At 50.0% G+C, this 23685-nt stretch overlaps 1 protein-coding gene across 3 annotated transcripts in view; it reads left to right on the top strand.

Moving 5' to 3' along the window:
* LOC116951658 (acetyl-coenzyme A synthetase, cytoplasmic-like) overlaps positions 1-23685 on the top strand; it is a 57631-nt gene that overhangs the window by 14875 nt on the left and 19071 nt on the right. The window contains exons 2-8 of one of the 3 annotated variants that reach the window (XM_076073806.1): positions 2392-2587; positions 9821-9912; positions 11638-11741; positions 12341-12413; positions 14449-14524; positions 14976-15153; positions 15539-15601. In XM_076073806.1, coding sequence (XP_075929921.1) covers positions 2392-2587; positions 9821-9912; positions 11638-11741; positions 12341-12413; positions 14449-14524; positions 14976-15153; positions 15539-15601 — 782 coding nt within the window. Of the gene's footprint in view, positions 1-2391; positions 2588-9820; positions 9913-11637; positions 11742-12340; positions 12414-14448; positions 14525-14975; positions 15154-15535; positions 15602-23685 lie in introns of all 3 variants that reach the window. The other 2 variants (XM_076073805.1, XM_076073807.1) reach the window with 2 other exon arrangements.

Raw genomic sequence — 23685 nt, 5'->3', positions numbered from 1 at the left:
ATAGCCGTGAAACTGGCTGAACGGGATCAATCTGCGTGCAAATAAAATAGGCGTGACATTTGCAACGCGCGCCACGCGTTATTCACACGAGGGCACGGGAAGCCACAGGTGAAGGCATCCCGAACCAGTGCTCCCAACAGATGCCCGTGTTCTGTGGCCCTGCAGTGGGATGTCTTTTTTGGGCCAACTCCATGCACGAGTGTTGATACATGCGGAGGGAAAAGGCCATGGTACCCGGAAACGTTTTGAGACTTATTGCACCCCATCGCATGCAGTAAGTCTCATCTCGAACGTTTGAAAGGGCTCCCCCAGTGGGAGCTGTCTCTGTTGCAACACAAGGTGACTTAAGCACCTGGCCTGCAGGTGGACATTAGTGTGCTTGTAGGGCGGCGGGCGAGCGGGGGGTGGGGGTGGGGGTGCGATGAATGCTGCTGTGCGTAATCCTCACGATCCTAGTGCTCCACGTTCACACGTGTAGACACTGTACCGGGTCCTCGGTTGGAGAGAGGGGAGACCTGCAGGAAGATACATTTGGATTGCTCCATTACGGACACATTTTTGGGTGCTCTCAGGGAGTAGAATGGATTGGGGGGGCCAGGCCTTGCAGGTATACGGAGTTGGGGCGGGAAGCTCACAGAAGGTTGGAATAAATCGATTAATTTCACCTGATTCGCTCGTGAAAATTGAAACCCCATCCTTGTCTCCTGAGCTCTGATTGGGTTGCGCAAAATTATCTTGACTTGCACTGCTCACTCATCATCTCGCTCATTCACTCACTCACTCATTCACTCACTCGTGCTAACGAAACTCCATCCTGGTGTCTTGAGTTCTAACTTGGTTACACAAGATAAAACTCTCCGACTTGACCTTTTGATGGCACATACGTGTTATTTTCATGACACAATCGCAAGGATTGCGTTTAGGTGAAACCCACATTGCTCGCGGCCATGAATTTTCTCTTGGGCTTTGCACGCACGCATGCACGCATGCGCGTGTGTGGGTGGTTGTGTTGAGTAAAGCGACATTCTTCATCGAGTGGTATTGATGCTGTTCATAGCACTGCGCTACAAACTCGCTCACGGCCAACACCAGTGATTATCTGAACCGTTCCTGGGACTCCCCTAGGTCGATTCACCTACAAATGGGCACCTGTTGCCATGTGTAAACATCACCACTGGGGAGACAAAGGCGGCCGAGCGTGGTGCTGGCCACCCACCCCCTCGTGTGCCACGCCGGCTTTCATAGGTGCCACTCGCTAACGTCACTTGCCCCAACAGTCTGTTACAGGCTATACGTTGCATTTTTTTCTTTTGTTGTTATTATTCTTACTCCTATTGTACGTGACATTTGCGAGCTTGGCCACGTCATCAGGTGCCTCAAAGGGCTCATTCCGCGAGGTTTTGTGCCGACGCAAATATTGGCAAGATGGGAGGCGCCGCAGCAATCCTTTACCGCCACCCTCGCTCGATGTCCAATCGCGAATGGGCACGCACTTGGGAACTAATTAAAAGGTAAAGGCGCAGCCCTGCAATTGCTGCTCTCACCACCAATGGCGGAAGGGGCCCCCTCTTAAAAGGTTGCGAAGAAACGGAGGTCATCGCAGATTGTTTACAAACTATAAAAAATATATACTCGGCTGCAGTCCCAATCCGTGTTTCTAATCTGTGCTTATAATCCGTGCTCCCAATTCTTGCTCCCAATCCATGCTCCCAATCCGGGCTGCTTAGCTGCACTCCTAATTCCCACTCCCAATTTCTTGCTTCTTATCCACATGCCTAATCCATGCTCTCAATCTGCACTCTTTATCCGCGCTTCTATTCTTCACTCCTAATTCATGGTTCGAATCCGTGGTCTCAATCCTTGCTCCTAATCCGTGCTCCCAATTCCGCACTCCTAATCCACGCTCCCAATCCGCACTCCCAATCCTTGCTTCAAATCTGCGCTCCCATTTCGCCATCCAAATCTGCCCTCCCAATCCGCGCTCCCAATCCAAATGAAGTGTAAAACCAATTAATGGTAATGTTTTTTTTGTTGTGCAGTCATTGGTGACCGACTGAGACCATGAACTCACTACACTTGAGAATCCAGTTTTGTTACAGCCTGATCGCTTTATAAGTCTACGCATCTCTGTGTGGGTTTATATGTCTCTTATGTGAGGCTATTAATCTCGATACGAATCTCTACATGAGTTTGTGAATCTGTATGCATGTCATTGGTAACCGGTCTCAGACCATTAACTCGCCATACTTTAGAACCCAATTTTTAATCGGAGGCATCTGAGATTAATATCCTGACCGTGTTCAAGTGATATCAAAACCAGCTCTGCCCGTGGCTCTCCTTAACAGCACTTGTCCGGACGGTCTGGATTGGGATCTTTGTCATTGTGTGCAGAGTACTGGGCGGAGGTGGCGCAGGACTTCCACTGGGAGACCCCGCCGAAGGGCCCCAGCCTTGAGTACAACTTCGACCCTGGGCAGGGCCCCGTGTCCATCAAGTGGATGAAGGGGGCCACCACCAACGCCTGCTACAACGTGCTCGACCTGAACGTCCACCGGCACAAACTCGGCGACAAGGTCGCCTTCTACTGGTGAGCGGCCACCGCCAAAATACCCGTGCCTAAAAACGCCCCCACCCCCCCCCCCCCCCCCCGCGCAACGGTGACTTTTTTGCACGACATGCGACCGGTGAGGCTTCTCTGGCCTCGCGAGTTTTCAGTCCGCCCCGGGTTGGTTTAGTGGGTGGTGAGCGAGCGGCTCGCAGTTACCGTCCACAGCCCAGGGGAGTGGAAATCGGTGCCAGGCCCAAGGTGATGCCAGTTGATCGACGCGGTAGCCCCGCTCTTTTCAAGCGGCTATCGTACGATTCGCGGCGATTGCGCACATGGTAAAAATTGGAGCCCGCTCAAGTGATGCCACCCCGGGTGGTACTGTGATAAGTGGGATATCTGGTCTGGGTACGTGAACTGAATTGAAAGATTGCGAGTTCATATCCTGGTGCGGGGGAGGGGGGAGTGGTTGATTCAGCACCATCATCCTTCGGGGGGGGGGGGGGAGTTGGTAGAATGAGTACCAATTTGTGCAGAAGTCAACAGTGATGGTGCTATGGCATGTGTTGATAGTATAATTGGGGCTGGTGATTAAAAAAAAAGCAAGAAAAATTAAACAGGAAAAAACTGAGGAGGAATGATGATTATGATGATGACAATGATACCCAACCTGATCTTTTTCCCATCTCTGTTGTTGGACGTCCTATGGGACATGTCTCCCTCCTTTGGTTGCCACTCGTTCGTAAGTCTCGACCACCGGCTATCAACTCCTTTTGGAGATGGTGTCCGGCCCAAACCAAGGCCCAACGAGGGTCCAACCAAGGCCCAAACCAAGGCCCAACCAAGGCCCAACCAAGGCCCAACCAAGGCACAGCCAAGGCCCAACCAAGGCCCAACCAAGGCCCAACCAAGGCCCAGCCAAGGCCCAACCAAGGCACAGCCAAGGCCCAACCAAGGCCCAACCAAGGCCCAACCAAGGCCCAACCAAGGCCCAACCAAGGCCCAACCAAGGCACAGCCAAGGCCCAACCAAGGCCCAAAGTTTAATTTATAGTTACATAGCAGAGAGAGATGGCGACGGCTTTGACGGTAGGCCTTCTTCCAGCAGAGGATAGATCACGGCTCGCGATGATGATAAACCTTTGCGTCATGCGTCAGTCTGTGTGACCACTTCCACCGATGCAGCCAGTTCAATGACGTCAGAAACAAAACCAAACAAATCAATATTTTGACATAGCCCACAGCGCGAGGTTATTTTTATTTTGTGCGTTGTGTGCGCACGTGGTCATTTTAGTGATTTAATGCATGTTGGAGTCGCGTGGCCAAGAAAGTGCTCATCAATCAGCTCAACTTAGCAGATTAAAACCTCCGCCGAACAATCGCCCGAGCGAGGTCGAGCGAGGCTTGTAATTTCCGGGAGTGGTGGGTACGAGCGAGTGGGCGAGTGGGCGGGCGAGCAAGCGGACCGATATTCCATCCATCACGGCCGCGGTGGGCGGAATTCACTCTGCGATCGCTCCTCTTCTCTGGCAGAGTTAATGTTGTCGATAGTAGTCGTAAATATAATGATTTTGTTGTTGTCCATCTCTCGCACCAACGTACGATGAGAAAGAAGTCCAATATACACACACGTACATGATTATTATCCCGTCGGTGTGTGTGAGATTTTGAATTGACAGTTAATGTATTTTATTTAAAACTATGAAATTTATTTTATTTAATATCGATTATGGTTGTGCACTATCTTCAAACATGTTTCAAATGTAATTCTCATCAGGCCCCCCAAAGGTGTTAACAAGTCCGGTCCTCCAACCCTTATCATCCACTCTGTCTCCCTTCTGGCCTCTCTTTTTAATGGGCTGTGAAACTTAAACTAAAACGAATGTATTTTACCAGGTAAAGCCCACTGAGCTATTATGCTGTTTTTCAGAGGTGACCCGGCCACACATGATAGACAAGTGACTTATATCATATGTGGGAATTTATAGGAGCAGCCAAATAATCTAATGTGAAGTGGAAGAGGGGGGGCAAAACCTGAGAAGGAACCCTGAGAACGATCTACGCCAAGACCACGGGAAGAGAGAGAGAGAACACGCGGACTCCAGATATACAACAACAGGCATTGTCAGGATCCGGGATCAAACTCACGACCTCCTGCGTAATAGGCGTGGGAGATTAAATCTCTTCGCCACCGCATTGCCTGTTATATATTTTTTACCTTTAAGGTCACAGACACAGTGTTGTTATTTAAGAAAATGTTTGATTTACTTGGTCAGTCAGGCACATCGTAGCTTTTTCGATTTAGTAAAACATGTTTTTGCTGTGTACACCGTCTCGCCTGCATCGTTCACGCACATTGCATTTGCTCTGCAATCACTTCCTTGCCGAGTAATTGTCTCAATGCCCCTTTGCTCTGGGCGCCTTGAGGTGTAATGCATGAGAGGTGTGGTATGAATAATGAATGATGTTGATGTGTATTATATTGGCACGGAGAGATAGATGCATGCCGACCACTTGAAAATTACACATGTACGAACATGCAAACTTACATGTACGTATGGACACAAACGCGCGAACGTGCAAAGGCGCGCGCAAACACACAAGGGCACACAAACACAGAGGTACTGCACACAGGAACAGGAAGAAAACAAAGAGTCCCCATATAGCCTGTAACAGACCGTTGGGGCAAGTGCTGTGGGCGAGCACCACTTTGAGGCACGTGAAGTGCCGAAGGATCGCTGACACGAGGTCATGGGACAGATCCCCCAGGTGTACCGTGGTTTAACTGACCTGAGATGACTGGCTCGCACAGCGCTTTGCTCTTTGTCATGAGCGTCGCTCCTCCGCTGTTGGAGGGAAACTGCCTCCAACTGCACAGTCGCGTGCTTCACGAGCCTACTCCATGCACACACACACACACACATGTAAATACATGCATACAAACACACACGCCTCGGATTATCACGGTTGGCTACGTATGGTGCGAAAGAAGTTGGGGCAAGTGCTGTTAGCGAGCACCTATGAAGGCCGGAACAACACACTTGGGGGTGGGTGGCCAGCACCACGCCCGGCCGCTTTTGTCTCCCCAGTGACGACATTTTCACATCACACCAGTTACTCATTTGGGGCTGACTCGACCTAGGGGAGGCCCAAGACCAGTTCATATAATTGTTACTGTGAATTCATAGCGCAGCGCAATAACCATAATGCTACCGCTCCCCACTCACACACACACACGTAAACACGTGCAAACACGCATGTTCAGAGTGCATACAAACACGGAGCCACACTCGTGCAGACCCACAGGGAACCCTGGCTGGTAGGCGCGTGTGTTTACATCCGTGCGTGCGCGTTTGTGTGACGTGGCAGTCGTGTAGCGGTTAGTGTGCTGCGCTATGAACCCGGTGACCCGAGTTTGATTCCCGCTCACGGCCAACACCGGTGACCATTTTCTGAACCGGTCCTGGGTCTTCCTTGGGTCGACTCGGCCTCAAATAAATACCTGGTACGGTGTGTAAACATCCCCACTGGGGAGACAAAGGCGGCCAGGCGTGGTGCTGGCCACTCACCCCCTCATGCGCCATTCCGGCTTTCATAGGTGCTCGCTAAGCCCACTTGCCCAAACAGTCTTTTAAGGCTATACGGGGGAACTTTGTCTTTGGTCCTGGCCATGAATTCCAGCTACGTGTTTGTGCTGTCAATGTCATCCCCGCTCCCCGGATTACAGCTGGATCCGGGCAGTGCCCAGACTGGCTTACACTCGGGGTCATGAAGGGCAAGGAGGGTTGCGGGGGGGGGGGGGAGGAGCCGGGGGGAAGGGCAGGGAAAGACAGAGAGGCCGCGTCAGTGATTGACACATAGAGAGAGAGAGACACAGACAAAGGGACACAGAGGAATAGATGGACAGACAGGTTTACAGAGGTACTGAGAGTGAGTGACAGATGCAGAGACAGAAAGAGAGGACGACAAACGTACATCTTGAGAGAGACACACAGACAGACACATACGGAGAAGGACAACAGATCATTAAATATGCAAACAGATGTACACAACCTTCTTTGGTTCTTTCGGTAAAGTCACGTAGAATGAGAATAAAATAATAAATTGATAAAATAAAATAACACAATAATATTCTCACGACGTTTCGGCCACAACACAAGCGGCCTTCATCAGGTGAAGGGACGAGACTGTCTGGTAGGACAGCGCTTTTATTTTATCAATTTATTATTTTATTCTCATTCTACGTGACTTTACCGAAAGAACCAAAGAAGATGAATCATTGCAGTCACGAAAGCTTTAAATCGAAAGATGTACACAAATTGAGAGACAGAGAGATGGATAGACATATGCACAAAGAGACAGATGGCCTGTGACAATCCAACACACAGGCAGACAAAGACATACACACACAGAGACGAAGACACAGGCAGAGAGACGGGGAGAGGCTGAGTGCACGCATTCACGAGACGGATATTGATTCTGCAGCTCCCGTTTTTTTTTAATTATTTGATGAATTACAGTGCCGCACGTTTATCTCCCAGGCCGCAGCCTTGAATCACAGATATTCGTTGGTGGTGGAGGTCTCTATCGATGAATCCATCGTGTGCAGCGCTGCAGTTAGTGCCCTCGGCTCTCAGCCAGTTGAAATCGCATTCAAGAGGTCATCTCAGCCCATCATCATTATCATCCATCCAGGGTCGTTAAAACGAATACCACTATTTGGAACATTAACACTGGTCGTCCTGTGGACAACTCTTTCCACCACTACCACGGTAATGTGGAATTTCCACCACTTGTGGAATTTCCACCACTTGCCTACACGGCACGGGGGAGGTCGGGGGGGGGGGGTGGTGGGGGGGGGGCGTGGCATTCATCCAGCAGTGGATTGACAGCTTAACATTGACATGATCGTCTGGTCGCTTAGCGACGACGCTTGCACTCTGCTGCTGTTGTTGATAGCAGTCCGATGTATATATGTGTGTTGCATTCCTTTTGCACCGTGCATACCCAACCGTGCTAATCGGAGGTGAAGATGAAGGACAATCTGAATTATTTTTGGAGTGGATCGACAAATTTTGGAACCCTTTTTGATCAACTTTTTACCCCCACACATCTGGGGGGGGGGGGGGGGAGGAGGGGGGTCCACTTTCTATAACTTTTAGATTCAGGCCTTCTGAAAGGTTCTTCTATTCTTTCGCTCTTCTAATTTAGTTGACGGACGATTGGACCAACGGACAAATGGAATGCCGGACTTTTATAATTAGATGCAGGCATCAGGGTTGGGATCGAACCCACGATCTCCTGCATATAAGGCAAGATCGTTAACATCTCGCCACCGTGGCGCCCTTCTTACACATCCCATCGGCCACATGGCGTTCCTTTCGAGTGTAGACATTTCAGCAGGATTGTGTGCAACACAATCAAAAACTGTGGACTGGTTTCATCATTCAGTGCCTCGTGAGCAGAGTCGGCCTTGCTTGAGCCAGTGGTCCAATAAGAGCAAAACTCTGGACCGGTTTCCACTTGCTTTGGACCAATGCTGCCCAATCTGCATGGAGGTTTCTTATCAGGTCATTTGGTGACCTGGCTGAGACCATCAACTTGCTGCACTTGAGAACCCGTTTTAAACACAACTCAGTGTGTCTGAGTCTATGAGTCTATGTGGGAGTCTAATGCGGCTCTATGTGAGTCTATAGAGCTCTATGAGAGTCTCTGGTTCTTTATGTGAGTGTATGGGACTCTATCAGAGTCTATGGGGCTCTATGTGCATCTATCAGTCTCTGCGTGAGTCTATGGATCACCATGTGAATCGACGGCTCTCTACGTGAGCCACTGGTAACCGGGCTAGGACCAGAATCCATGTTCACTGAGCTAGGGAGCATCTGTAAAAAAAAGAGCTTCATAGCTCATCGGATTCCTCCAGTCTAAATACAGATTCTGATGTTTAATCAAAGGCAGCTGAAACCCGGATTTGACCCAGGATCTGTGTCTCTGACAGGGCCACATCTACAGTTTCCTAGTCAAGACCTTTAAACGTGTTTGCTCTGTTCTGAGTGGGGGCGTGCGTGTTGGTGTTTGTGTGTGGGGGTGGTGCGTGTTTGGGATATTTCAAGTGTGCTTTGTTTAACCAGGTGAACATTCAAGAGACAAGGGTATTCAGTCTCCTTTACAAAAGCGACCTGCGTCTTTGTATGACCACTTTGCAAACCCTCCCTCCCCTCCCCTCCCCATCCCATTCCTAAACTTACTCTTACAATCGTCTGCAATTCAGGTTTGACTCCGTGCTTTGACGTGCATCATCATTCGTGATTTATCATGACATTCGATTACATTTAATTATCCAGGCGTGGTTCTGGCCACACCAACCCTTTGTGCTCCGTGCTGGCCTTAATGGGTGCTCGCTAACAGCACTTAGCCCCAACAGTCTGTAAAGGCTATATGGGACATCTTAGGAGCAGTGGAGTGGTGGTAACCGCACCACTGTGCCAACCTGCCGACCAGGGTTTAATTCCAGGCCACGGTTAACATCAGTGGCGAGTGATATCTGAACCGGACCTTAAAGATGCTGGTAATCATTCGTAATAGGCATGAAGTGGATTTTAATTTGGCCATAGTGTACATTTTGATTTAAAGCTTTCGTGACTGCAGGGATTCATATTCTTGGTTCTTTCGGTAAAGTCACGTAAAAAACAATAAAAATATAAAACAATATTGTTTCCCTTCTACGTGACTTTTACCGAAAGAACCAAGAATATGGCCATAGTGTGTCAACCAGATGCGAATTTGGATATAGATAATAACTTGTCCACCTTTCTGGATAAGGGCAGTAGGGTGGTGCTGTGGCTAACATTTGTGCCTCACAGCAAGAAGGGCCTCAGTTTTATTCCCGACTGGGGCGACTTTCTGCGTAGAGTTTGTAGTCTCCCCTTTTGTTCAACTTGGGTTTCCTGCAGCTTCTCCGGTTTCCTGCCATTGTCAATAAAAAAACACGTAAAATGCTACTGGTATGAGCCAACGCATCACAACACTCCAACATTACCTGCAAATTATTCATTTGGGACGACGACAACATCGCCCCCCGACTGCGAAAACTTGGCAGGACCACCTTGAATACGAGCCTTGAGACTCGGTGAGGCTTTCCTGGGCAAACAAGCGTAATCATTTTCATAAAAATAACAAAGGAGAAATGCTCATAAAACACCACCTGCGTCATAAAGTACCACTTGCCCCAACAGGTGTGTGAGGCTACGTGGGTGGGCTTTGTCTTTGTGCACAGGGAGGGCAATGAACCGGGGGACTGCAACCAGATCACCTACAAGGAGCTGCTGGACCAGGTGTGCAAGTGCTCCAATGTGCTGCTGTCACACGGTAAACAAAACGCACGACACGCGTGGCCCCGTGCATCTCCTGCCCACGAGTCACTGTGCTGGGCGATGTGTGCGCATGCGTATGTGTGTGTCTTAAGTTGGAAAAGTAGGGGAGTACAGCTGGTGAAGTCTACCAGTCATCTCGGTCAGCGCTCCCAAGGCACCGGGGTCTGTCCCGAGCCCTCCTGCCAGCGAGCCTTCGACACTTCACGTGGCCTCAAAGTGCACCTGGCCTGGCACAGGCGCCCGTGGTTTCATCACCGTCACTTAGAGGCGAATGGCGGGTATTGATGCGTCCGTGTGTTGGGGGAGTGGGAGTGTAGCGGCCCGAGTTCGATTCCTGCTCACAGACAACACCAGTGACGGCTTGGTGCTCCCCGAGGTCGACTCAGGTACTCAATTGAGTACCTGGTGCGGTGTGCAAACATCGTCACTCGGGAGACAAAGGTGGCCAGGCGTGGTTGCTGGCCACCCACCCCCCTCGTTTGACGTGACGGCCTTCATAGGTGCTCGCTGACAGCCCTTGCCTCAACAGTATATTAAGGCCATACGGGGGAATATTTGTGTTTGTGTTTCTGTGGGTGAGCGGTGGCACTTTGCTTTCCCTGCGCTTGTAGTTCCATTGCCACTCTACTGCTATCGGTCCTGGCTGCCCGAGTTGAATTCCCGGCCATAAATAACGTGACCAGCGAGTGGTGTTTGGACTGGTCCTGTGTGTTCCCCTGAGTCGACTCAGCCTTAAATGAGTACCTTGTTGTGCGGTCGCGTGTAAACTTCAGCACTGGAGAGATACAAAGGCGGCTTTGGCGGGGTGCTGGCCACACCGTCCCTTGGAGCGAGCTCCCCGTCGGTTTTTAATAGGCGCTCACTAACAGGTCCTCTTAAACAAATCCGCCAATTACCCTGAAGGACTCCCTCCCGTGCCTCAGAGGCGCCTCTCCTTATTCCTATTTTTTTCAAATCCATTTTGTTCAAACTTTGTTTGGTTTAAAATAATTTCCTCGTTGCTGCTCCATGTTTGCGGAATCCCCTTGCCCGCTCATTGACTGCTTGGTTCCCTCGCTTCTCTCTCCCTGCCTTACTTCCCTTGTTAGACCAAAACACAGAGCTGACTTGCACATGTACCTAACTCTTTTGTTTCTAGGCCCCTCTTGCTCCCACATGATGTTGGCACTGTCTTTTTGAATTCGCGCGTGTTTCGTCTGCGACCGATGAACATGACGCCTCGTCTGTTCATTGTCCCTTAAGAGTCCTGCTGTAATCGTCCTCAGCCATATTGATGGCTTTGTCTTTGGATTTTGTTGCTGCTGCTGCTGCGCTCACATACCACGGATTCCTCCTGTAAAATATCTATGGAAATGGCTAAACGCGGGATATTTTTGTCTCTGCGCGGACCTGTGTCCGTGATCTTGTGTGCGTTTGCCTCTGCTGCTGTACCTCGCGTTGCGTCGACGCATCCACGTGCGTGTCGCCGTGAGTCTATGTGGGGAGCAGCGGTGTTGTGGTTAAGGGTGCTGTGCTCGGAACCTGGCGACCCGAGTTTGATTTTGCGCATTTATATGTGTCTCACTGCGCGTCCCCGTGTGTCCCCACATGTCCCGTTTGTGTCCCTATGAATCCCCGTGCATGCATGCCCCTTTTTCGTCCCCGCGTATTTCCGTGGGCGTGTCTCCATGTGCCCCCCCCCCCACCGTGTGTTTGCGCTTACGCGCGCGTGCCCCCCCAGGCGTGGGCAAGGGCGACCGCGTCGCCATCTACATGCCCATGATCACGGAGCTCGTGGTGGCGATGCTGGCCTGCGCTCGCGTCGGAGCCGTGCACTCGATCGTGGTGAGCAGTCGTGCAGCTGGGTGCAGCGGTGTGCAGCAGTGTATATTAGTGTGCAGCCAGTCGGGTGTATACTGATGCAGCAGAGTGCAGCAGGGTTGTATACTGGTTTGCATGCAGTGTGCAGGAGCGCTAGTCAGGTATGCCAGTGTGCAGCAGCGTGCAGCAGTAGGGCACTGCAAGATGGGAGGACGTCCGATGGATAGTGGCGATTTCGGAACGCATCTGTCAAGGGCTAGCATGCTTGGCTACGTACAGTGCGGAAGAAGTTCAACGTACACACGTAGAAGGGGCATGTGTTCGAGAAACGGTGATGTGGAGCAGAGAGGGGGGGGGCACCACATTGCACGTGGTGGGGACACCGCAGCAGGACACCGCTCCCCCCCCCCCCCCCCCCCACTGGGCTATTGCGAAACACGGGGAAGACGAACGCAGGGCTCGGATGTCGTGCACCGCGAGTCGCGACGTCGTGCGGCAAGGCTCCGTGAGTCGCAGCGGACATGTCGAGGCAGTGGGATGTGGCGAGACGCTGCGGGGACCCGGCACGCGCGCGTGTACAGGGCGTGCCGCCGCGTTAACGCGCCTCCTCTGCGTCGTCTCAGTTCGCAGGTTTCTCCTCCGACTCGCTGAGCGAGCGCATCCTGGACTCCAAGTGCTGCATGCTGATCACAGCCGGTAACGCTCGCACAGACGCCGAATCACTGTGCATCACCACCACTCCCTGGGCACAAACGTGCACTCAAAAGACGAAGATGAAGGCCCCCCCCCCCCGTATAACCTATAAACAGACCTTTTGGGGCAAGTGCTGTTCGTGAGCGACACGTATGCATCGTGCCAGGTACTCGTTAAAGGCTGAGTCGACCTAGGGGGAGGCCCATGACCAGTTCAGATAATTGTCACTAGTGTTGGTGGGCGTGAGCTGGAGTCGAGCTCGGGGCGCCGGGTTCATTGCGTGGCACGTTAACCGCTGCACCACGCTCCGTCCACCACTCCCCCATACACAAACGCACAACTCGCGCGCACACACACACACGTGCACACTCCCAAAGCGTGCGCACTCTCCATACCGGCTTAATGTAATTGGAATGTCGTTATTCAATCATTGCTAAAGGCACTCTGGCTCGATTACAGTTCAATTAAGTCTGCTATCGGACCATCAGATGTGATCAAAATAAATAACGGTGGCCGGGAAGCTCCTTGAGCCGCTGCTGTGTTAGCGGCGCCGCTGACACACCCTGGGTTTGAACAGGATTTTGGCCAAGAACCCTTTGCTAAATTCGGCTGCTTTTTTCGACAGGGTAGGCCAGTAATAGCGACGCAACATTCTACTAAAATGTCGTTCATGTTTGGATCGTTCTTGCAAGCCTTGTCGTGCCTCCCCGTTGAGACAGACGGAGCGAATGTATTCAGGCTTTCAATCCTAATTGTGGTTACACCACAGCAGCAGTAATCGTCGCCCACTACAACCCCCCCCCCCATCCTTACTGGCAGATAAATGCTTGTTTGCAGGCCAGGTGCTTGAGTCACAGTATGCCACACAGGGACAGCTGCTGCCACTGGAGGTGCCCTTTTAAATGTGATGGGATGTGAGATGTGTAGGAGCATGCCTTATCAAAAACAAAGCATCATTAAGCCTCACGGCTCTTGCATTGTAGTATTGTTTAAAATGTGACAATAACAGAAGTGGTGAGTGGAGATGTCTGGGTGGCTCATGTGTTTGTTGAGCTTCTTTCGCACCATATGTAGCCAACTGTGCTAATCAGAGATGCGGGGGGAAGGACAACAAACTAAGCGGAAAAGCATTTCTGAAGAAATTCGTTTTCAATTTAGGCTCAGAGGTCAGAGACGCTGAGCTGGCACCGCTGACATTCTGGGTTTGAGTCTGGGTTACGACTGCCCGCGGTTAAACCGGGTTCTCAAGTGGAGTGAACCTTTGGTCATAGCTGCACGCAAAAACCCCACCATATTAACTTTGGTCGTGCACTTAGTCTGGCTGAATTTTAGGCCTAAACTGTCGCCGTTTTTTTGAGAGGCTCATGTCTGAATTTACAAGATCTCTTGAGTGCGCTCAAGAACAGTTAGCAATTTACTCGGTACTCAGTTGAACAGATGCACACTCATGCGCTTACACACACACTCTCATTTACACACACGCGCAGTCGCACACTTAAACTGTCATGTACACACACATGCACATGCACTCGCAGCGTATACACATTCATGTACGCAAGTACACTCGCAGGATCTCAGCAGTGCTGGCTCAGGATTCTGACTTTTCCCCTGAGTCACATGTTAATACATGAGCTCTGTCCGTCTTCTGCCTGCATAACAATGATCCAGCATAAACAAGACTTGAGCATGAAGTTGTCTGCTATCGGGAACCTATCCTGTTTAATATCGGCCTCATTGATCAAAGGGGTAGTGCGTTAGCTCTGTCTGTCTGTTCATAACTTCGGGTCACAGTAACTCTGGTAAAGATGATCCAATGTAAGTGCAACTTTAGTGTAAAGTTGCGTTGCTATTCGAGAACTGTTGAATATCGCCCTCATATTAATTCAATACTAGCACGTGTTGGAAATTGTTCTGTAATGCGAGCATATGAATGATTTACTTTTTCCCGTGTTTAAAATGACATTTGATCAGGTGGTGCTTGTGGTTAATGTAGGCACCATGTATCCTTCCTCTTCCTCCTCCCCCTTGTGTTTTGCAGACGGATTTTACCGCGGGCAGAAGCTCGTCAACCTCAAGGAGATCGCTAACGAGGCCCTGCAGAAGTGCATCGACAGGTGCGTGTGTCGCACCACGCGTCACACCACTGGGCAATGGGGTGGTCTGAATGCTCTTCAGTAGCCTCCTCCAGGAAACATGATATCCGAGGACTCTCCTCCAGGAGTCTGAGTGCTCCCTTCCAGCAGTGCTTGTACTCTCCTCCAGGAGTCCCAGTAATCTCTTCCTGGAGGTTTCTGGCTGCCTTCCTGCTTTGTCTGTGGTTTCCCGCTCCTCCGTGGAAAAAACCCTGCCGGTAACCCATTTGACAGCGTTTTGTGATAGTCTGAATGCATGACGCTAGCTGAAATCAATACATTATTATGATGATTATTACTCAGCAGTCCCAGTAATCTCTGCCAGCAGTGCCAGTAGTGTCTTGCGGGCGTTGGGTACTCTCCTCCGGGAGGCCTACCTCGGTGTCCGCAAGTCACACGTGGGCGTCACACGTGCGCGCTTCAATGCCCACAGGGGCCGCCATGTGGTGGAGTGGTGCATTGTGGTCCGGCACTTGGGCTGCGACTCGGAGAACGGAAACGAGGAGAGCGTGGGGGAGAAGCAGAGCGGGGGAGAGGGGAAGGAGACGAAGGGAAAGTGCCAGGCAGGGTCGCACTCCCCACAACCCAAGCGCCCTTGTCCTGGCCTCCAGGTAAAGCTGTGAAGAGTGGACGCCAGCACATACATGCGCGCGCACACACACACGAACATGTGCACACACACACACACGTGCGGATACACACATGTGCATACGAAGACAAATGGATACACGCACGCGTGCATATGCGCACATGTATGCGCATGCACATGCGCGCAGACAACGCGTGTGTGCGGACACACAGATACAAACGCCAACCCCCCCCCAACGTGATCACACGCGCATGCATGCACGCACAGACACAAGAGCCGCTATGCATTATTTTACGAGTGTGGCAACACATCGGACGGGAAAGGCCACTGCCTTAGCGATTCCGTCCCCGTCTTTTTGGGGGACGAGGAGGACGATGTGGGTTCAGGGCTCTGCCTCCCTCCAGCAGGTCTCGCCCGCCCAGTCGGATTCGAAGAATACCCCGCGCGGCCGACATTGTGTCCGTCAACAGGTAACCCGGGCCCCGGGAGGGCCACTCTGACGGCCTCTTTTTCCTCCGTACAACCGAGCCGCCCCCTCCGCCGTGGTCGTGCCGAGTCAGCCCGGCGTGGCTCAAGAGGCGCTGGTGTTGTGTGTTTTTCCCCACTGAGGAGGCCGAGCCGTACCGTTGGCGTCGCGCGCGATGAGCAAGTCAACTCGTGCGTAGATGACGCGGCGGTGGCGATGCCGCATATCTCACGGCGTACTGATCGACCGACATTGCGCGCAGTGAGCGCCTGTCATTAGCCCTGCCCCCCCCCCCCCCCCCGGCCCTGCTTGGCCCCGAACAAGATTCAGATGTCTTCTTGTGCGGCCCAGCATATCACAGTTTTGGTTCCGGTTCGGCTCGGCCAACACCAGTGGGGAAACCGCCTGTACCATGAGGGCCCCCCGCCCCCCCCCCCCCCCCCCACGCTGGCTCGGCTCGGATGTGCCAATGGAAAAAGGGTGAACTCTTGCCGGTACACGGCAATATTAACGCAAACTGGAATGTGTAACCCTAACACCACACTGCGCTTCGCTTTGTTCCCGTTTCTCGTCTCCGTCCGATCTCAACGAATACAAACAAATGTCGGGGTCTGGCGTCCGTCTTCTTTCTAGCCCTGGCTGCCAGCAGAAATTCGACATTTCCGTGGCAGGGGATGCTATCGTCTGTAGGGCAACCACTGTTGACCTGTCTGCACAGGTGGTGGTCAGTTTTGAGAACTCTGGAGGGAGGACGATTATGTTGCTGATGACCCTGATGATCATGATGGTGATGATCACGATGATAATGATCATGATGATAATCACCACATTGATTGACGATGCTGATGATCTTGATTAATGATGCTGATTATCTCGCTCACAATGCTCATGATGATTAACGATGTTGATGATCATGATGATTAATAACGATGCTCATGATCGACGATGTTGATGATCATGATGACTGACGGCGCTGCTGCCGATGATCATGATAAAAAAAAATTGTTGATCATCGTCACGCGATGATCAAAGGTAATCAACGTGACGATGATGATCGTTGTCAGTGTTGAGCCCTGAGCGAGGACCCGGGGAGTCTTGCCAGGACATTAGGATCCTGCATTGCATGATGGGTGAGGCTGTGGTCAACACCTGTGCCTCACAGCAAGACGGGCCTCGATATTATTCACAACTCGGGCACCTCTCTATGTAGAGTTGGGATAATCTCTCCATGTTCTGCACGAGTTTCCCCTGGCCTCTCCGGTTTCCTTTCATAGCTAATAAAAACAGTTATATTACCCAAATATCCCAATACTAAAATATTACCTGCAAATCACTCAATTGAGATGAGAGAAAGTAACATTGCCCCCTACTGCACAAATTTGGCAGGACCCTCTTGAAGAAGAGTCGTGAGACTCTGTCAATATTTCCTGTGTAAATAAATACATTATTATCACAATATGTTCAGGATGGCAGACACATTTTCAGCACGGGATATCACTTCGACCGATGATTTTGAAGTTTTATTGGGCAGCCTGATATGCAACATAAATAATTAGACAATATGTTTACACTACTCATCAACCACGTGGCCTTCTGGGAGTGCACACTTCCTGTCGACCGCAAGGCCTTCTGGGATGGCATAATGTCATCAGAATTGGTTCAGTGCAAGCAAAACTCTGGGCCGGTTTCGACAATCAGTGTCTTGAGCACATACGAAGGTCTGACGGACATCGACAAAATAACACACGCTGGCTGTGTTTGGGTTGCACACTCCTCCGTTCTACTCACCCCTTCCTGTCTTTCCGCCTGCGGTAGAAACGGTGAAGCCCCAGAATGCTCTGTGGCATGGTGAGCGTTGGTCAGGCCGCTAGAATGACCTCTTGGCACCCCGCATGTTGTTGGTCCCACGGTGGATAATTTTAGCCGCCGTCACTGGTTTTTTTCAAATTCCTGGTGCAAGCGACAGTTTTCTTTGCGCTGTGTGGGATATATAAAGTGACTGGTCAGATGCCCACCTAATTTCAAATCGACCAGCGACTGCAGGACAAGGCTCGACAATTCATTAAGTGTTTTTTTTTGCGGGTTTGGCCCCGTAACGATCTGACCGAATTTGCGTAAATAAGAACCCTCCATCACCCGACACAAACGTCAATTACGAATCGTAACACTTTCCTGCGAGAACAACCTGCATGTGAAGTTAATAAAGTAGACGCCCAAGGAAGAGGTAAAGTTCACCCCAAGTCATTTGGAGAGAAGTTATGGTTGCTGGCAGGGTTGGCGTTAAGGGTTTGTGTGTGGATGGAAGTTGCCTTAACAGTGCCTTAGAGTTAGGTTGGGGGTAGGGTTAGACTTTAAGACTTTGGAGAGTTTTGACACGATGATCGTTAGGTTTGGGTTACGGTTAGATTTTAAGACTCGAGTTATAATTGAGCAAGGCTTGGGTTATAATTAAGAGTTTAATAGTTTTAGTACTCGGGTTATGGCCAGCTTATAGTTAAGGTGTTAAGCTTGCATTACAATTAGTTTTAGTTTAAAATGTAAGATTAGGCTTCGAGTTAGTTCGGGTTAAGGACAAGGGTCTTATGAAGGTTAGGCTTGAGATATTTGGGTAAGCTTACGGTTAATGTTTAAGACTCGAGTATCGATTAGGGCCGGGTTAGACTTAATATTTACCACTGGGGTCAGAGGGTTTCGTTAGCGTTACGGATAGACTAGCGGTAGGGTTATGACGATGACTGTCGATGTTAGTGCCGTTGTTCGCATGAGATGAACATTAACATTACAGCTGCTGCCAAGGCCCGAAGGCGAACACTCGAATCCACTGAACCAATTTCACAAGCGTTCAGTTTTCCCGTTGCAATTTGGCTGCTGTTGTGTCGGCAGCGGTGCCGAGGAACAAGCAACAAGGCTAGCGCTCGGCACGTTCGTCAATAACAACACTGTGGGCCCAAAGATATAGGGACAACTACAACAGGCGACATTTCGGACCATGGCCCTTGTTGTCAGCTCAAACTTCCTTCCGTTTTTCCCGCTCGTGGCGTCGTCCGTTCCAGCACCGTGCGTTTGACAGCTTTCACCGTTGCTCCAGATACTGTTACTACCACTACTGCTGTTACTACCTGCCGCTGCTACTACCGCCACTGCTGCTGTGAGCTGTTTGTAGGTGTCCGGGAAAGTGAATTGGTGGGAGTGCAGAACCCCAAGAACCCTTGTTAGATATATACGTAGGAGGCCACAGAGGCAGAGGACGACCGTGAAAGAGGTAAACTGATAGAGGGAAGGTGGGAGGAGGCATGAGAACAGAGAGGAATCGTACAGAAACGTCAGCAGCAGAAGGGATACGGTGACGACGACGACGATAATGATGATGATCACCAGTAGTTGAGGACGGCCGCTGCTGCTCCTATCACCGATGCCAGAAGGTCATGGGCCCAGCGGCCCATATGTACATTCGTACATTTTACTTCTTTCTCACCGCACATATCCAACCGTGCTAATCGGAGGTGCGGGGGAATGACAACAAACTAAACACCAAAAAGCAGTTCTTGAAGAAATTAGTTTTCAATCTAGATTATTTAAAAAGGGAATAGCTCCAGTTTGGCCTCCGCCAAAATAATTGCATGGGTGAAAGAAGCTGTAGGGACTGCGTGGTGCCCGGCTGCCTGATGCCAGTTTTTGAAGCCTTGTTAAATATAAAAGGAAACAAAAACTTGACTTTAAAATGACTTTCAGGATCGCCCCCCCCCTCCTTAGCGCTACAGTGACGTTCACTGCAGTGGCTGCCCGTCGTAGCCTTCGCCGACCCGCGCTGGCGACGTGATCGCCGTGGCTCGCGATGCACGTGGGGGAGGGTCGGGAGGCCTCCCCCTCCAGCAGTGGATTGACGGAAGAGCTGCACTGTGTACACGTAGCGATGTCACCAGAGTCCTCCAGGAGGTTGATTGAAATTGTGCTCGACTCGTTAATGTAACCTCAAGCACGTGTTGGAGAGCTCGGGGGTCCGCAACGGAGTTTTGCTATTCTGACCTCTTGACCTTGATGTTTAAATAAAAAATGGGAATTGTACCACAGGGTGGCCCAACAGTCAGGACACATTGAGTTATTTTCCTTCACGAAACCAAATGGGTTATCTAATTTACTTTAACGAATGTTCAATCTGACTTCCATGAACATGAATGCACGATGCATGAATTTAAAATGAAGTGAGGATTTCTTTTTTTATTACAGCTGCCTTCTTTAGCGTACATGAAGACGAATTGAACTCATTCGTCTTTCGTCAATTTTCTTTCCATTTTTAAATGTCACCAAAAGAGCAAGAGGATAAATAAATCATTATCAAAGGTAAAACATTAACTTAAACAATTTCAATGTTTTAATGCCAGTGTTAAAAGAAATGAAATAACCTGATGGTTCCTGACTTAACGACCACCTTGCATATCCATGTAGAATTTGCACATGCGATTATATACATTGAAAACTCGAGCCTTACTGCATCGTTAAAGTTAATGAACAACAAATTAGAAACAGCAGTAGCAGCAGCAGCATTCCAAACACCAGAGCTACAGTGGCAAGGCCTCACCCACTGTTGCTGCCACTCCTACTAAACATTTTGCACATGCTATCTAACAGAGGCTCACTAACAGACGGTCCTGCCCAGCTTGTAAGGGCACCTTGACTGTGTGTAAAATTAACACACCTATTAATCTCTGTGTGTGTGCGCGCGCGTGCGTGTGTACGAGTAGAGAGATGTTTTCTGCTCTTGTGCCATCCAAACAATTTTTATGCCACCCGGCTTGGCACAAGCACTTTCAGACTTGGCCTTCTGATTTATGGCATGAACATGCATGTGTATGTGTGTGCATGTGTGTAGGTGTGTGTGCGGGGAGCGGGGATGTGGCGGTAAGCGTGCTGCACTACGAACCTCGATCTTCTCCGGGCGATCCGGTTTCCTCCCGGCGCATACAATAAACACTCGTCATTCATTGGCTGAAAACATCTTTAAAAAAGTCAAAACTAATTGCGGCGGGACCCTCCTGACAAAAGAGTCGTACAACTCAGTGCGGCCCTCCTGGAAATTATAAATACATAAATGGCCCTCACATGGAGTTCCTGGCCCAGAGGGAGGAAAAGGTGTGGGGTGGGGAGATGGTTGAGGGGGGGGGATACTCTTACAGGGTCATCGTGTCCCCTTGTTTCCCCGTTGCCTATTTTCATTGGGTCTGTGCTGGCCAGGACCCATGTAATGCCAAGTGTGTGTATCGGTGTGTGTGTATCAGTATGTGTGTAATTTTATGTCTGGAGTGGTAGTGTAGCAGTTAACGCTACAAACCCGGCAACGCAAATGCGATTCCCGCTCACGGCCAACACCAGTGACGAATATACTTCAACTTGTCCTGGGTCTCCCCTCGGTGTGGTGTGTAAACATCTCCACTGGGTAGACAAAGGCGGTCGGGCGTGGTGCTGGCCAGCCACCCTCTCGTGTGCCGTGCCAACTTTCATAGGTGCTCGCTAATAGCTCTTGCCCCAACAGTCTGTTAAGGCTATATGGGGGATCTTTGTCTTTGTAATTTGATGTGCTTTATTGACTTGGTCAAGGCTGATGATATAATCAATAGGCTAGGGATCACAGTTATTCGTGCTTTTGGGGTCCCTGACCCTCTGCTCACAATCATTAAGGGCCTTCATGATGGTGGGCTGGCCCGGGTAAAGCTGTGGTGGCCTGGAGTCGGAGCCATTCTCTGGGTGTGACAGGGATGTCCTCTGGCCCCTCCATTATTAAACATCTTTTTTGACCACAGTTTGATACATTGAGAGGCTCATCAGTGCCCCAGCCCAGTCAAGGGATGGCTCCTTATTGGTCAACCATGTTAAGTATGATGATGACCTGGTAATTGCTGCTCACTCTGAGGAGTGGGTGCAATTACTACTGAACCTTGAATGTGCCATGAAAAGGTGGGGGGCTTACTTGAAGCCCCTCCCAAAAACAAGCACCTGCCTGGGTATTGTGTGTCATCAAACACTGCACCCCCTCAACTCCCCATCACTCAGGGAGTTGAGGGGGTGCAGTGTGGTTATGACTAGTTATGGTTTTGCAGCGGAGGTCTCACTCAGAATAATTTAAGCAGCGTTATATTTTCATCGGCTGCATTTCACTGTCTTGAAGCTAGCTGCTGACCTGCTACTCCATACGAAGCTCCAGGTCTTCTCGGCCATAGTAATTCCCTCTCTTCTCTATGCTTGCTAAACATGGAGTGCTCTTAAAGAACATCCGTGCCTGTTTGAAACAGTTACAGGGAGCTTTGTCTCGTGTGTATCTTCTCTTTATACGTGTTTGTGTGGGCAACAGTGGTCCAGTGGAATCCCAGCAATCTGATTTCAACACCCGACCACGGCTGACACAAGTGGCGAGTGATGACTGAATCGGTCACTAGGGCCCTCCCCTGTGTTGATTTGTTAAATCTGTACAGTGGGGGAAAAAAGTATTTGATCCCCTGCTGATTTTGTACGTTTGCCCACTGACAAAGAAATGATCAGTGTATAATTTTAATGGTAGGTTTATTTGAACAGTGAGAGACAGAATAACAACAACAAAATCCAGAAAAACGCATGTCAAAAATGTTCTAATTTGATTTGCATTTTAATGAGGGAAATAAGTATTTGACCCCCTCTCAATCATAAAGATTTCTGGCTCCCAGGTGTCTTTTATACAGGTAACAAGCTGAGATTAGGAGCACACTCTTAAAGGGAGTGCTCCTAATCTCAGCTTGTTACCTGTATAAAAGACACCTGTCCACAGAAGCAATCAATCAATCAGATTCCAAACTCTCCACCATGGCCAAGACCAAAGAGCTCTCCAAGGATGTCAGGGACAAGATTGTAGACCTACACAAGGCTGGAATGGGCTACAAGACCATTGCCAAGCAGCTTGGTGAGAAGGTGACAACAGTTGGTGCGATTATTCGCAAATGGAAGAAACACAAAAGAACTGTCAATCTCCCTCGGCCTGGGGCTCCATGCAAGATCTCACCTCGTGGAGTTGCAATGATCATGAGAACGGTGAGGAATCAGCCCAGAACTACACGGGATGATCTTGTCAATGATCTCAAGGCAGCTGGAATCATAGTCACCAAGAAAATATTTGGTAACACTACGCCGTGAAGGACTGAAATCCTGCAGCGCCCGCAAGGTCCCCCTGCTCAAGAAAGCACATATACATGCCCGTCTGAAGTTTGCCAATGAACATCTGAATGAGTCAGAGGACAACTGGGTGAAAGTGTTGTGGTCAGATGAGACCAAAATGGAACTCTTTGGCATCAACTCAACTTGCCGTGTTTGGAGGAGGAATGCTGCCTATGACCCCAAGAACACCATCCCCACCGTCAAACATGGAGGTGGAAACATTATGCTTTGGGGGTGTTTTTCTGCTAAGGGGACAGGACAACTTCACCGCATCAAAGGGACGATAGACAGGGCCATGTACCGTCAAATCTTGGGTGAGAACCTCCTTCCCTCAGCCAGGGCATTGAAAATGGGTCGTGGATGGGTATTCCAGCATGACAATGACCCAAAACACACGGCCAAGGCAACAAAGGAGTGGCTCAAGAAGAAGCACATTAAGGTCCTGGAGTGGCATAGCCAGTCTCCAGACCTTAATCCCATAGAAAATCTGTGGAGGAAGCTGAAGGTTCTAGTCGCCAAACGTCAGCCTCGAAACCTTAATGACTTGGAGAAGATCTGCAAAGAGGAGTGGGACAAAATCCCTCCTGAGATGTGTGCAAACCTGGTGGCCAACTACAAGAAACACCTGACCTCTGTGATTGCCAACAAGGGTTTTGCCACCAAGTACTAAGTCATGTTTTGCAGAGGGGTCAAATACTTATTTCCCTCATTAAAATGCAAATCAATTTATAACATTTTTGACATGCGTTTTTCTGGATTTGTTGTTGTTATTCTGTCTCTCACTGTTCAAATAAACCTACCATTAAAATTATAGACTGATCATTTCTTTGTCAGTGGGCAAACGTACAAAATCAGCAGGGGATCAAACACTTTTTTCCCTCACTGTATATGTATGCGATTGTACGGCCG

This window comes from Petromyzon marinus, chromosome 43, assembly GCF_048934315.1.
Source record: "Petromyzon marinus isolate PM22_M1 ecotype Great Lakes invasive population chromosome 43, UKy_Petmar_22M1.pri1.0, whole genome shotgun sequence".
Taxonomy (NCBI): Eukaryota; Metazoa; Chordata; class Hyperoartia; order Petromyzontiformes; family Petromyzontidae; genus Petromyzon; species Petromyzon marinus.
This window is presented reverse-complemented; position numbering and strand designations above follow the sequence as displayed.